Genomic DNA, 16,081 nt, shown 5'->3' on the forward strand with positions numbered 1-16,081 from the left:
CTTTTAAGATTCTATCGAAAAACCAATACATCAGCTACATGGCTATTACATGTAACGTTAAGTATTTCCATGTATTATACCATGCAATTGATTGTGTACTTATGACTGTGTTTACTTTAGAGGTAAGTCTTTTTCCTTTTATTTTTTAAAACCATATGATAATTGCCGTATGACCTTGAAGACCTAATGGGTCGTCAATGTAGTCAAAAAAACTCGTCGTCAATATGATGATTAATTTTGCCTATAAAAATGATTGAAACAGAGAATTGATATCAACAGTTTAACCAAAACCAATTTTATGAAAGTTAGATTAAGGTAAACATTCCTGTTTGCCCCTGTTCTAAGTCAGGAATCTGTGTACAGTAGTTATCGTTTGTTTATGTAATTTATACGTGTTTCTCGTTTCTCGTTTTTCATATAGATTAGACCGTAAGTTTCCCGTTTGAATGGTTTTACACTAGTGATTTTGGGGCCCTTTATAGCTTGTTGTTCGGTGTAAGTCAAGGCTCCGTGTTGAAGGCCTACCTTGACCTACAATTGTTAACCTTTATAAATTGTTATTTGGATGGAGAGTTGTCTCATTGGCACTCAATTAAACCACATCTTCCTATTCCTGATAAATAGCAATATTTAGATATGCACCGCTAGCCTAACTCTTAACTTCACCAAATCCCCCTAAACTTTAGCCCATCCCTAAATTTCCACCAACGGTTAACACCCCTCGTCCTTAATCTTTCTCACCCCTAACGCTATTTGCCCTTATCTTACTTTACCATCATACCCTTAACCCTGTCTACCCGTCGCTTACCTACCCTTAAATACCCCTAAATATGTTTACCCGTAACCACCTAACCATAACCCTAGCTACTCCTACCACAAAAAAAGCCACCTTCCCCTTCCCTACACGACACTTAACCCTTACTCCTAAATATGACCCTAATGCTCTGGCTATGGCAGTACAGGAGTTCTACTCCTTCGGGGCTGTGGACACCACAGTCTATCGGGGAGGCCGCTATTGTCTACCATTGTCTGGGAAAGGTTGGTATTCATCTCTTCAGTTTACTTTCATTAGGTGAGAGTACAACACTAAATAAGAAAATTTATGCTTTTTGTTGCATTGAAAATGTCATTCTTCACCGGTCTTTTGATATTTTACAATTTGCAATATATACCTGTATGAAGAACCAACTTTTTTGTTTTCATTTGCATATCACTTTTTTCAATATTCTTGACCCTTTTTATGTTCAGTTAGCTAAAATATTTCTTACATTTTGTATACACAAAAAATATTAAATGAGATGAAATAAAAGGTGCTAACTGTGACTATCCTTAAATCAGTGTTAAAATATAACGTAACAAATATACGCTAATTAACAAATTATACAATGTATGTCAAAATCAGTTTACTTTTAATCATAGTAGTCACTGAACTGTAGAAATATCCACTGAACATTAATATCTTAAATTTTAATTTACATTATAAGTGTTTTCTAATGATTTAAAAGTGGTTATATAACATTTTTTAATATGACTCTCAAAAACTCTGTTGAATAATATCAGCCCCTGTTGTTTCCTTGGATGGCCCATTTGTTTATCATATTTGTGATTCTTCAGTCATCTCTTGATTTTCATTTTTTATTGATAAATTCAACTGCACTGTTGTATGCACTGTTGTATTCTTTCCCCTTGTAGTGTCTTTTTTTTTTATTATATAGATATAGGAAGATGTGGTATGAGTGCCAATGAGACAACTCTCAATCCAAATAACAATTTTAAAAAAGTAAACCATTATAGGTCAATGTACGGCCTTCAACACGGAGCCTTGGCTCACACCGAACAACAAGCTATAAGGGCCCCAAAATTACTAGTGTAAAACCATTCAAACGGGAAAACCAACGGTCTAATCTATATAAAATTAAAAAAAAATAACACGAGAAACGAGAAACACGTATAAATTACATAAACAAACGACAACTACTGTACATCAGATTCCTAACTTAGGACAGGTGCAAACATTTGCAGCGGGATTAAACGTTTTAATAGATCCAAACCTAGCATTTTAATGCAACATTTTCGTTGGATACCAATTTAACTTTCGTTGATTTCATGGTTTCATGTGAACCACAAATTTGATGTCCAACACAAGTCATTATCTAATATAATTAAATATCCACAAAAATGAAGAATATAAGGTTATCAGGTTTGTGATTTTATCTGGTAGGTCGTTGATTTCCGTTTTTTTTGGTTATTTTCAACAAAATATTTCAGTTATTAATAAAAGATTCGTTGTAGGGTTGAATCGAAAATCACGCGCTGTTGTTGTCCCTCGATTGCTGTCAGCCATGGAAAGTAAGGATTCTTATGAAATATTCATGTAATGTAATTAATAATGTTTTTCTCGTAAAAAAATGCAACAAAACAGTTGCATTATCAGGAAACATCTTTCATGAAACACTCGGTCGGTTATCTGACATTTAAAGTGGTTTTTATGTTGCCTGAGCAATTATTAACATGATTCCGATAATCCACTAGTACCAAATTGAATGTAAGAATCTACATGTACTAATTTCGTCAAACGCCGAGAAATTATTCATCATCATAGGGTGCTGACTTATTAATGAATCGATCTAGACAAACGTATATACCATTGTCAATTCCATATAGAGATTATAAATTCTCATAAACGGAATAAGTTTATGAACAAAGGACTACACCTGCTAATTGTATCAAACAGAAGTTATATACTGTTGAAAAATAAACAAGATTTATAAAATGCACACTCCTGTTGAATCGTCTTTCAGATCCATGGATCCGCTGCAATATAAACATTTTGAAAAAATGAGTGCAATATTACATACGTTTTTGTATGTTTGATGCAGTAAGTTCTAACCTGGAATCCCATTTTAATTGTATTAATGAAATTAATCTTTCAACATGACTAACTTATACCTAGTAGTTCCTAGGGTGAGGGGCATTGCCCGTACGTCCCGAAAATAACACAAATCTCAAATCAAGTTCCAATTTAAGAGTCGTCAATTTTACCATTCTTGAGTTACATGTTCTTTATGAGGTTATATGCAAGTGTCATCTGTGTACATTATTCTGTTTTTGATGTTGATATTTTGCCCGGTTACTTTATAATATATATATATATATATGTCATACATGTATGTTTACCGACGTATTGGAGGTAACTACTTAGCTAGTTTTAGATAATGTTACCATTCTCAAGACAAACTCAAGATCATTGTATGTTTGTTGTTGCCTGATACTTTGCAACTGAATAAGTACAGAGACTTTCCATGTGAATAATGGCGTGCAGAATATGAAAATAACGCATTATTAACTTCGTGCGTTCGAACTGTTTTCTGGATTTACCGTGACTCACCATCTGGGTCGCTCAAACCAAACATATGAAAGCCATGCAATCAAATATCAAAGAGATTTAGGTTAGTTGGTTATTGCGTAAACCCCTGAGGGTTTACGCAGTATATATTGGACGATGTCCGTAGTCTTTCGGAACACCGGATGTTATTCAGAATACATCTGTCCTTTCTATTGCCACCTTTCATATACATGCGCAATAGCTTATCAATTGACCTGTTGAATAATCATTAGCATCTTAAGTTGCTATAGAGATGCAAAATTTATCATGACGCAAGCTATGTTAATGAGCATTTGAATACTTCCTTGCACGCAATTGCGAGCTGCTAATATTTACCTTACATATCCGTAATTTAGCATATTAATCTATTGCAATATAAAATCATAATAACTAATAAAATTTGTAGATTTAGCTAACAAAGTCCTTATATTTGTATAAAGTAACATTCGTTTATAGTGGAAAATTGGTTTAACGTTGAATAAGCTACAATTAAAAATTGCTTGCTGGTCCCTCTCTGTGATTACCATTAGATTACGCTGGTTCATTTCCCAATCCATCTATCACCACGGAATGATGACAAGTTCGATTGCGTTTGTAGTCTTTTTTCAAAAATGATGAACGGTTCTTTATATTATTGGTATGTAATGATTTTAAACGTTTCAAATTTATGAAATTATATTCGTACATCAATGTTTTTGATACTCCAATAACAAAAACCGAAATATATTGAATTGATACATTTTGTAATTATTCAAAATTATATCAGAAACCTACACTAAATTATAAAAAAATGAACCTATTAAGGGGAGAGAATACTCGCATAACTTTTTCGAATTGGCGCATAATACAACGGAATGTCACTCTTGCATACAAATGGCACATCAATATAATTAATTATCTGTGCAATCGTCCCACACCTTCAATGCTGATTCTAAATTATAAATATAACCAAAAGTTGTTAATCTATAGATAGTTAAGACTAATGAAAGCTAACCCACTGTCAAAATATTTCTTTGCATTTTTTTAAAACTTCCTCAGAAAAATGCTCGAGCCACTTGAAATTCATAGCTCAAAATTAACGTTTTTACACAATATTTGAATAAAGCAGTTGAAGATTATTCGCTTCTCAAAGTGTAAGACGCAATAAAAATCGTATGCTTGCACCATCCTACCGATATACGGATTTAATTAAGTCCTGAACATTTCGACATTTCTTCGTATATTTTGATCAAAACCAGTTATAGGTTACAATACACCATTAGATTTTATGGGCGCAACATGGTATTCAGAATTAAGAGTATGGCTAATCCTGATTGGTCGATATATGCGCCCGTTATTTTTAATTTTTAGAGACTTCGTGCATTCTGCTTTTATTATACAAAAGGCAAAATAAAAATTATTCCGTAGCCCTAAAGGCACTGAGATGACTTTTTAACGCTAGGACAAGACACGTTTTTCTAAGGGCAAAATTGATAGGCATGGGAGATAAGTACAAAATACGCTAAGAAAAGCAACGCGAACCTATATTTTTGGGACCAAAAAATACTGTCCTAATATCTTTTCTTTGATTCTAGCAAGGTTTCGTTAAAAAAATCAACTTCCTAAAGTCTGTATCTCGAAAAAGGCTGCCAATGTCGCCTATGGGGAAATTAATTGTTTATTTCAATCTTTAACCAAATCACAAGTACGTGTTAAGATCCGACTAAATACCTATTTTCCGATATGGTCAGGTAAAGTTGCTACGGTAATTATTTTTATTAAAGCCAAACGTTGAAACCAGCTGTGTTAATTCATGAGATAAGATTTCATGTAAACAAGGTGATTTATATTTGGAAACGAGATTTGTCAAAAAAAATATATATATAAAAGTAGTATAACTAGCATTTTATTTAAGATTCTGATTCTAGGGAAGATGCACACGATGTACAAAGCAGGCTATCTAATGTTTTTCATACTGGAATTAAGAGGAAGTCTTTCTAGCACTTTATTAAAACTTGACATCTAGGATAGACCAAGGACGTATATCATCTAATATACGTCCTTTAATAGATATAAAAAACGAGGATTTTACAAAAAAAAATATTGTTTATTAAATATAACGTTAACAATTATAAAAGTATGTTTCCGTTTTTATTTTCTTAATATTGCACATTTAAATACAGTTATTATATTGATTTAAATATTGCAACATTATTTCCTTTTTATTAAAACAAGGAGGTCATATAACCTCCCTTATTAAAATAACAAATCAGATTGTTATAGGTACATCTAAATCCTTTTCGTTATATTGAATATGAAGAAAAACTAAAATACAATTGAAATCTAAATCATTTGACTATGCAGATGTAAGAAATAATACTTCAAGCAATGACATAACGAATTTAATGTGCCGCTTTAATGAAGATCGATAACCTTAAAATTAATAATGCATGCAATTTTAGCAGACTTAACAGGGTCAGCGTAACTGATATCAGATGTTTTTTTTATAGACACCGAGTGATGATAGATGTAGACAGAGATAACCAATAATAATTTCTATCATATATGGTCAGGGAACAGATTATCTAACTATATGTTCCTATTGTAATTTTAAAGGCTCTTCAAAATGTTCGTCAAAATAAAAATAAATAATTATTATTTCTTGAAGACGATCAGATGATGAATTTTCGGTTTTAATATATATTAAGTACGAAAAGGTAAAATAGTGTTAGGAGATTTTGAGCCATCTCACTGATCAGTAGGCTACACAGTACCCCAAATGAACAGTATAAAACTATCCAGCAAGAGAGAAAAAGATGGGTCAATATAGGAAATTAACAAGGCAACATCAGTTCAATTTCAATATATACATGTAAATTATTCTAATGAATAATTAGTCAAATGTCAGAGGGAATATCTTTTTAAATATGGTAGGAAAAACAATTAGACAACTCTCCATGAAGTGTAAGACACAGTGTAGTCAAAGTTAGCAGTTATAGGTTATAATACCGCCTTCATAACAAAGGCTTGGGTCACATTGGACAGCATCCTAATAAGGGCACCAAAACACTAGCTGTTATAAAACAATTTAAACAGGAAAAACAAATATAACTTAACTTCAAACCAGAAACAAAAAGCAAATACGAAAAAAGACAACCACCAAACAACATGCTTCTTACTTGGAACATTCAGAAAATATCTTCAAATCGAGTTAAAATTTTGGATAAGTTTTTGTAATTAATTATATATATATATAACAAAAGCGTTTTGCCATCTAAAACTTTTAAGAGCACAAAGCACACAACCGTTTAAATTGCCAATGCTTTTGAGTCCAGATTGCATCCAGATCTAGTCGATTTCAAACCGTCTTTGTCAAAATCGTTCCGGAACAGTCCCGTTAATAATACGAAATTCGTCAATGATACCCACGTCAGAGTCCCGACAATTACAGAATACAATACGACTGAGACCAGACAAAGACGTTTGCAATGCGATAGACAGAATCGTGATAGGATTACGTTCCGACAGTACCTGATCATCCCGAGTATGTCAAAAGTTTTCGAACGGATAACTTCCGTCAGCGTCGGTTCACTGTCTGGTCACTGTCGGATCTCTGTCGGATTACATTCGGCAGAATCGGGATACAGTTGTGACAAATTCGGTCGAACTTTACCATACGAAAGATACAAATCGGATAAGAAGCGGATTGAGAACGGGATTATCGTGAAAAAATTCTCTTGGAAACGGTGGAATATCGACGCTTCCTGAACAATATCTGATTGTTGTCGTCATTAAAAGTTTGAATTTCCATCCACGATTCACAGGATCTTGATCAGACTTTTGTCAAATTTTGATCGGGAATGGTCCTGTCAAGGACGGCAGTAAAAATCGTGAATGTGTGATCCCAGTTTTAGCGAGAATATATCAACCCACATTGAATTGTAATTTCATTAAGTAAACAATCAATGTCAGTTTTTAATTTTTATACCACAATAATTATATAAAACAATACATCTTTATTAAACAATTATCTAATATTTTTAATCCAAATAAGCATTTGGGTTTACGATTGCATTTCTTTTTTTAAAGAAAGCAACTTGTTTTAACTTCTACGGAAACCTAAGCGACCTTTCACTCTTTTAACGTAATTAAGTGTGAACTATGTCTATAGATGTACGTAAAAAGCTGTGCAAACTATGAATTTATTAACTCTATAATAGGATTTTTTAATTTTTTTCACAACTACTATTGAAACGAGACGACTAGGAGCTTGACTTCTTTTTAAACAGTGTGTTGCACTCTACATGTTAAATTTGTATCTATTTTTATCGTTGTGTTACTGTCATATTGTCGTTAACCCTAAACCTCCCTTTTCATAGTCGGTCGCGTATTTCAGTCAACATTGTTTCCTTTGTCCAATTAATTTTTCAAAAATTGTCTTTTACTAGTATTTTTTTTTAGATCTGATACAACACGGTTATTTCTAAATGCATAAAATGTTTACAGCAATGAAATTGAAGACAATCTAATGGAAATGCATTTCATCATCCCCTAATATACTTTTAGATTTAATCAAATTCTTTACATAAAGTACTGTCATATATGTTTTAAAAAAATGTATACGTTGATCATACACTGATCAATAATTACAAATGTTACTGTTAACAATTTACATATCTATATATTTTATACTTTAAAGTTAAACTAAATGTAAAATATCTCATACTTGGTTTAATTAAACGTGAGTGAAGCATTAAGGGGATACATCAATGGGAACATCGCTTTTATGCATTAAGCATGGTTTATATTTGGACAAAGAATTACAATTTCACGCTAAATTTCAGGTTTACATTACGTTTTTAAAAGGAGTATAAAATACCATGAAATTACAAACAATGCATTTAGTTTCTCCATCCCACCAATATTCTAGATTTATGTTTAGTACCATAATCTGCTATTAGTGATATGTCTTGGTCTACCGAAAAAATATAATTTTAACCAAGTACTAGGAAATTATGTTTTGATAATTTCTGGACAATTTACACTTTTCTGTCGACTGATTATAATTTTGTAATTTACTGATCACAACTACTACGGGTTTAAATGTACAGTGTAGAGTTTGTTAAACAGCGCCTTTTCTTTTTGAGTCGTGTTGAAAATGCATGACATTTTTGCCAATGGACGATAAACAAGCAACTTAAAAGTTGCATCATTGTAGTTATGCTTAACCCCCTGGTCATATGATACCATATACATTTGATAACTAGTACCTAAAAACGTCGTAGTTCTCAATGTGTATAATGTTTAAAAAAAAAATACGTTATTCCTGCTATCTAGTTTTCCGTACGATTGATAAAATCACATTTTGTCTTATATATATATATAAGTGTGTGTTTACTTTTCATTTAGTAGTTGTTATCTCAGTGTATATATATATATATATAGTTAGGTCTGGAGAGAGTCTGTTTTTGTTTTTAATATTTTAGGTATCTTTTTCTCTTTTTTTTTATATAACTTCTGCCCATTATTGTATATTCTTCTGAAAACCCCATCCAGACCGTCATATAGATTCTTATTGCATTTTACTGAAAGATGCATTTTTTGTTCATTAATTCATATGAAATTGCGTATTGAATTTCCTGATTAACAATAGTGCTGTTTCTGTTCAATCATAAAGATCTTATAATAATGTTTTAAAATAATACAATTACTTTTGTACAAATTGAATTTACTGGAAACAAATTAATCTCCGAGATAAGATAAATGTACCTTTGGCAATATTTCGATTTAATTTCCTCAAAACTTGGTAATCTTGCATATCTCTGATACATTTTATGGTCGGTTTTATTTAGTACAATTCAATTTGCATTTTTCAAACATGCAATTAAAAAAGCTTGTAATCTATTTAGCTTTATATTAAAACTGAAACAGTTTTCTGCATTGATTATTTTAGTAAAGAGATTTCCAATTAACAAGGAGCAATGTTCTTACTATAGCAGATTTGCTTGAGTATGTGCACGTGCAACTAACAGTTAAAGTTTTTTTTTATTCGCTAGTGCAGCATAACTATTGTTTTCGAACTGTTGGAAAATTTACGACGCCTTCAAACATAGGACCAATGACACAATGATGACAAAAAAAACATGTCTGACCATGAAAAAGAGACGTTTTCGGGTTTAAAGCAACAACTGGATTGCAACCAAATGAAAAAAATAAAAATTTAACATTAAGAGTGCCACTTCTTAATCTACTTTCAAAAATAACAAGGTCCAATAGTTTGACAATTTTAAGGCTGGTTGATTGAGTATTGCTTATAACGTTGTGTCAGCATGTAACAAATATTATATAAGTATTAGTACGTATATTAATTAAGTACCGATTATCAGGTTATATGACTGTTGTTATGGTAAATATCAGCTGCGAGTCACAATATGAAGCTTTTTGTTGAGTGAGCGCAGCGAACGAGATAAAAGAAACACGTCATATTGTGTCGAAAATGACGAGATAGTCTTTTGGAAGTGTTTTATAAGTTTCACCAGCAACCGGATGATGACTTGAGAAGTTCTGGTCAAACTAATCATCGTCGGTTCAAACACTATGACGTCGCTGATATGTCTGGGTAATGCTATTAAGGCCGGGTCAACGTTTTTGACATCAGTGATATAGACAATGAACCGATAACCATTATTATGGTAAACACACAGAATTACTTATAACAAATAGATAAATAAAATTATCCGAAAACAAGGAGTGTGCCGCTTTCTTAAACTCGAATAATCCCTAAAAACAATGAAAATTTATCCTTACCTATCTTAGCAAAGTATTACAAGTCATAATGTCGTTTAGCAACATACCGTTTAGTTTACTGTGGAATGCCTTGGTAATTTGTTAGAATGTTTGTGTGAAGGAAAAATAGGGATTACATGGTGGTGGTGGGGTAAATAGGCGTGTTTCTGTTTGAGGTATAATACCACCAAATCATGGTACGTCACATCTGTCACGAAAGTAGGTCGAAAAAATATTCCCTTGAATTTGACAGTTGTAGGTAATTTATCCTACATTTTATTGCAGTAAAAACATTTCTGTGTCATAAACATATGTCTTGGGTATTTCAAAACACCATTATTTTTTATTTGGGAGTTCTATAGAAAATTTTGTAATCTTGAGGTTACATGGTGACTAAACCTTGTAATCAGATACAATAAGGAGAGAAATTTGATCGGTTAACTTCCAATGATGGTTATTTTCTTATATGCAATGAAATATAATGTGAAATCTTTTCTATAGTATTAGACAGGATAAACCTTTACTCATGCCAAGTAGAAACAAAGATAAATTCTGCACATTTTTTTAAAAAGTGGAAATTTAACAAAGACTAATAGGGGAAAATCAATGGTGGTATTACACCTTGAGAAGAAAAATGAAAATAGATCTATCTAATATGAAAGTCTAAAATAACATGATTGTACATTATAAACAAACATTATTGTTCATGTAACTATAATTAAAAACTTTTCCGTATAGCGTAGAAATTGATTTTCCTGTAAATTAATGATATCCGCAAACCGATTCATCTATGTCGTAAATCTATGTCGTAAACCTATAGGTGGTTACTGCATGGTTGTTATCAATAAGAATTATTGCTGACTTATTCTGTCAATGTAACAGTGTAATCTCCCAATTAAGTGCTGTAATTTAGCGTATTTTTACGGAATACATATGTACATTAACTGAACCTATTTTTCTTGGTTGTTTCTGTCGATTGTAAATAGCATGCCAACTTTCTGATTTTATGTTGTTTTTTTGTTTGTTTGTTTTTCTTGTTTTTTTTTTGGGGGGGGGAGGGGGGGGGGCAATGTGCTGTGCTTCTGGATCTCTTTCGTTCTGTCAAAATGACGCAAAAAAACCCGACATATCTATATATACAAAATGGTCTGAAAACCAGCTAATTAATTGCACTTAGTAAAACATCACAGGCGACTATACACTATGTCAAGCTCTTTATCGTTCCAAGTCTATTAACATGATTAAGTTGAAAATAAAAACAGAAACAATTAAAAAAAATTTGTCATTTACACCAAAACAGTGGATCTGCATTCAGCCTCTTGTTTCTCGTCAGTCGCAAATCGATGCGTGGTACTCGACCTATCCCCTTGCTTCAACTGTCGCTAGTTAAAAACACCATCAATACATCTTATACAGATAAAATAACACTAATATATCATTTACATGTAACTAATTACCTATAAGGACATATAATGCAGAAGATAAAAAGCTTTGTCGGGAAGCTATAAATGTGGACAAGATAAAACTACTACGCCTATCGGTATATACTTATTTGTTTTGATATTTATCTGTGTTAAGAGATAAACCTTATATAAACTGGTCTCGAGAAACTGGTAGAGTACAGAACGAATATACATTTTAGTGGTGAACTTGCGTAATTTATTTTCCAAAATAAAGGATTTAAAAAAAAAAAAAACACTACGCAGTCGCAACTGTAAGTATTTGTAATCTTAGTTTTGCTTTCTAAATAACTACATGAATACTTTTAATTATCTATGTTGACATCTAATGAATAGATAAAGATAAATAAATTAAAGTTACACACAAAAAATGAAGAAAAAAAAATAATCGCATGAGTACCAAAATTGCAAGACCGGGAACGACTACAGGATAAGCGTCTTAAGCTTTACATTCATAATCTGTCATCTGGTCGATCTATCCAAGTACATGTATCTAAAAAATGAAATAACGCTATATAGTATATATAGACGTACTTACATTTATCTAAATAAGTAGTAAACAATTTGTGTGTACTTATTAATATTGTGAAATTAGTAAATCATCCCATCATAAATGTGGGTCTAGATGGCAGGTTCTTCAATCCTGTATTCGTTAATTTTCATGACATTTTTCTTTATATTTCCTCAGCTTTGCCTATTATTCTCTTTTCCTTATATGTTAGCACCCATATTCAGTGGCGGATCCAGAAATTTTCATAAGTGGGGGCCCACTGACTGCCCTAAGAGGGGGCCCGCTCCAGTCACGCTTCAGTGATTCCCTATATAAGCAACCAATTTTTTTCCCAAAAAGGGGGGGCGGTCCGCCTGCCCCCCCCCCCCCCCTTCAATCCGCCTCTGATATTTCTCCATTTTTTATTTTTTTGTCTATTCTTCTCTGTTCATTTGTTGTCCCATTTTTGCACCATTCTCTATAATTCTGTAAATCCCATCCAGACCCTCATAATTATTAGCTTCACTGTTAACACTTACATCAAATGTTAGTTTTGTACCCAAACCATGATATATCTCAATAAAACCATATTATTTAAATATGATTAAATTCATCTGTGGGTTAATGTATGTCAATAGGCCAAAAATCCAAACCACAAGGAAAACCATGATTAGCCTAGCTTACATGACTTATAATAAAAATAGGAAGGGAAATAGGGAATGTGTCAAAGAGATACCAACCCCAACAAAGAGCAAAAAAAAAAAACAGCACGTCAAGGTCAACAATGAGTTTTAAACACAGCGAAAAAATCCCTACCCGGAGCTTCTTAAGACTCTTACATCGTTGATCACATGGGCTATAAATATATCCTAAATCTTTTATCAGTAGGCCCGAGAACACAGTTATTTCGTAGTGCATTTCTTTTAGACCATAAATTCAAATTAAAAAAATCGCACCTGCTCTTTCTCAAAAACATTTTTACAGTGTAGTGTACTACCAGTGAGACAAATAATATCAAAATTATAGAAACTTCTACCAGCTCTAACTCAAAATATTGACAATTTTGTGTTAAGGGGGTGTAAAATTCAATTTGACAGCTTCAGACGTGATAAAATTTGATCTTATTGAACTGGACCAAATCACTACTTAACATAAAGATTCAGCACCCAAATTTTTTTAACATGTAATTACATCCCCCTACTTAATATTTCATGCATTTAATATCAAGAAATAAATTGGGAAAGTGTATTAAATAAAACATGCAAGTTATACACTGTTTACACTGGAATATATTAGACAACGAAAACCAAAGGACGATAACTGTGTCCTTCAGTTGGATCAATAATAAAACATTGATACAAGTGTACGTATCAGCCTATCAGATATCACAGGTCGTTTTATTTACTTGATTGTTAATCCCTGTATCAGCGATGTTACTTTTATACACATGTTCATACATTAATTATTGTATTTAAAAGTAAATACAAGTAGATTTAATGTGTAACACGTTCTGTGTCAGCAATCTGTCATGATATTGATATCAGTCACGTTCGCACCTGCTTTAACAAACCACACCAGAAAAAAAACATGCTTAAAGTACACGTATATATCAAAGTACATATGATGTAGCTCTTTAGATAGCATACACCGTGCTCCTCATGTGCTCCTGTATATACTCAAGTTTTATATATTATACATGATTTTTTTTTAGAAGGCGTACTTCTATACATATATAAATGACACCGCACTCTTACTGCTGTTTAACGTATGGTCCGAAAATAGGATGTACTATATATGTCTTGGCTATACTAAAACACCGGACCATATTATTTCATAAAAAAACATTTTAAATTGTTGATTTGTTTTTACATCTTGTAAAACAATTAAAATTTTATTGTCTCAGTTTAATATTTCATTGTTATGCCCCACCTAAGATAGTAGAGGGGCATTATGTTTTCTAGTCTGTGCATCCGTTCGTCCGTCCCGCTTCAGGTTTAAGTTTTTGGTCAAGGTAGATTTTGATGATGTTTGAGTTCAATCCACTTGAAACTTAAAACAGATGTTCCCTATGATATAACCTTTCTAATTTTAATGCCAAATTAGAGTTTTTACCCCAATTTACGGTCCACTGAACATAGAAAATGATAGAACGAGTGGGGCATCCGTGTACTGGGGACACATTCTTGTTTATTAATATAACAGGTGAGAATAAAAGTATTTTAATTTCACTTAATCTTCATTGTAACTTACAGTAGATATAAGAATACGTTTTAAAATGAATGCGTCTCCCAAAAGTGTAAGTTACTTGCGTTTAATATTAGATTATATCCCTATTGGGATTCCGAACAAAAGAAGCAATTCAGCCATTGCACTTTAAACGCGTGTATGGTGTTATAAATTGGTGTTATGTTCTGAGTTTTAGCACGAATTATGTAATATAAGTATATGATTTTCTAAACTGATAAATAATTTTCATCATGACGTGAATGGTGTATAGAATTTTAAGATCATAAAGACCATAATAGCATGCCAATCAATAAAATGAAAAACAAAATGTATTGTTAACTTATATTTGTCCAATAAATGAACGCGTAATGTGAGATTGAAAATTGCAACATGATATAGAACAATCTATGTATTGTTCTAAACTAGTAAAACGAGGAAATATATATGTTTTCATCATTTAAATTGAATAACCTATTAATGTTGAATACAGAATAAAACAACTTTTGCTTTACATTTTCAGTGGATGTGTTCAAACACTAATCTGACTGTTTGAAGAGTCGGAAATGTTACCACATGTTCAGACGTCAACGTTGTTCAAAAACACTTGTGATTACAGTTGCGATCGCCGTGACCTATATTTTGGCGTGCAACTTTTTTACATTGTATCACTTGTCTAAATCAAAGCCAAACTACTTCGTTCACAAATATGGACTTTTATACCTAGGACACCTGCAAACATTTAAGAACTGGACTTGTAAACCTGTGCTATTTTCTAAGACACCGCTGCAATCAACGGCCTTGGCTAGTTATCCAGGATCTGGAAATTCGTGGTTACGTCATTTACTTCAGCAGACGACAGGTAAGATGATTATAGACCTTCCGGTGTACCTGCGCAAGACTGTTAATCGTTATTTAGAACAAAATGTCGTTTTAAATATACTTTTAAGTAACACTCACAAGGTTTGGGTTTAAGTTTGACCTTTTTTTCAGTTTAAAATAATCGAACCGTATTTTTTTGCATCTACACAAGCCCTTAAATCCCCCGTCTAAATAACTTCTTAAAATAGTTAAATAAAGTGTTTTAGAATTTAAAATAAATGGCAACAGAAAATCCGTCGAGGCCCCAGCTGGCCCCTTAACAATAATGTATACTAGTTCAGCGAAATGGACACAACACTTTACTCGTAAACATAAAAATGAACAAAGATTGATAAAAAGACACAGAAAACTAACAAAGACTAGTTTCCTGGCTTGGGATCTGAGTTGTTTTGTATTTTTTAAATGTCTTTTTGTATACATCTTTTTCTATTATTGTAGGCATAGTAACAGGTAGTGAATATGTGGACTTGTCCTTGAAATATCATGGATTTTTAGGGGAAGGTGTCACCAACTCTTCTGTTCTGGTTGTCAAAACTCATGAATATGGAAACACAACATTGATGAAATATGACAGAGCTGTTTTATTAGTCAGAGCACCTGAAGAGGCACTTTTAGCAGAATTCAACAGAAGATATGCAGGTCATCTTGGACATGCGCAGAAATTGCATTTTAAGAAAGGTAATTTTTTTAAGAAAAATAAAGACAAATAGACAACTTTCGAGTTCGATGCATTTCCGTCAAAAAATCTGGTTTTAGTGAACATCATTCGTGCGTTTAGGGGCATCGTCACTTCCGTTCCTATGTTGAGCGAGTGGTTAGAAAACTATAATGCTATATATATTGCATGAATTATTCGGCAAATTAAATTCTCATAAT

General features: G+C 32.4%; 1 protein-coding gene across 2 annotated transcripts in view; it reads left to right on the forward strand.

The window, feature by feature from the left end:
• The window catches only part of LOC143075710 (sialate:O-sulfotransferase 1-like), a 156,217-nt gene continuing 140,136 nt past the window's right edge, over nucleotides 1–16,081 (forward strand). Inside the window, exons 1-3 of one of the 2 annotated variants that reach the window (XM_076251264.1) lie at nucleotides 1–122; nucleotides 14,847–15,185; nucleotides 15,644–15,883. In XM_076251264.1, the coding sequence (XP_076107379.1) occupies nucleotides 14,900–15,185; nucleotides 15,644–15,883 (526 nt within the window). In that variant the 5' untranslated portion in view covers nucleotides 1–122; nucleotides 14,847–14,899. Of the gene's footprint in view, nucleotides 123–11,711; nucleotides 11,865–14,846; nucleotides 15,186–15,643; nucleotides 15,884–16,081 lie in introns of those variants that run through there. The other variant, XM_076251263.1, reaches the window with a different exon arrangement.

This window comes from Mytilus galloprovincialis, chromosome 5, assembly GCF_965363235.1.
Source record: "Mytilus galloprovincialis chromosome 5, xbMytGall1.hap1.1, whole genome shotgun sequence".
In the NCBI taxonomy this organism is placed as follows: domain Eukaryota; kingdom Metazoa; phylum Mollusca; class Bivalvia; order Mytilida; family Mytilidae; genus Mytilus; species Mytilus galloprovincialis.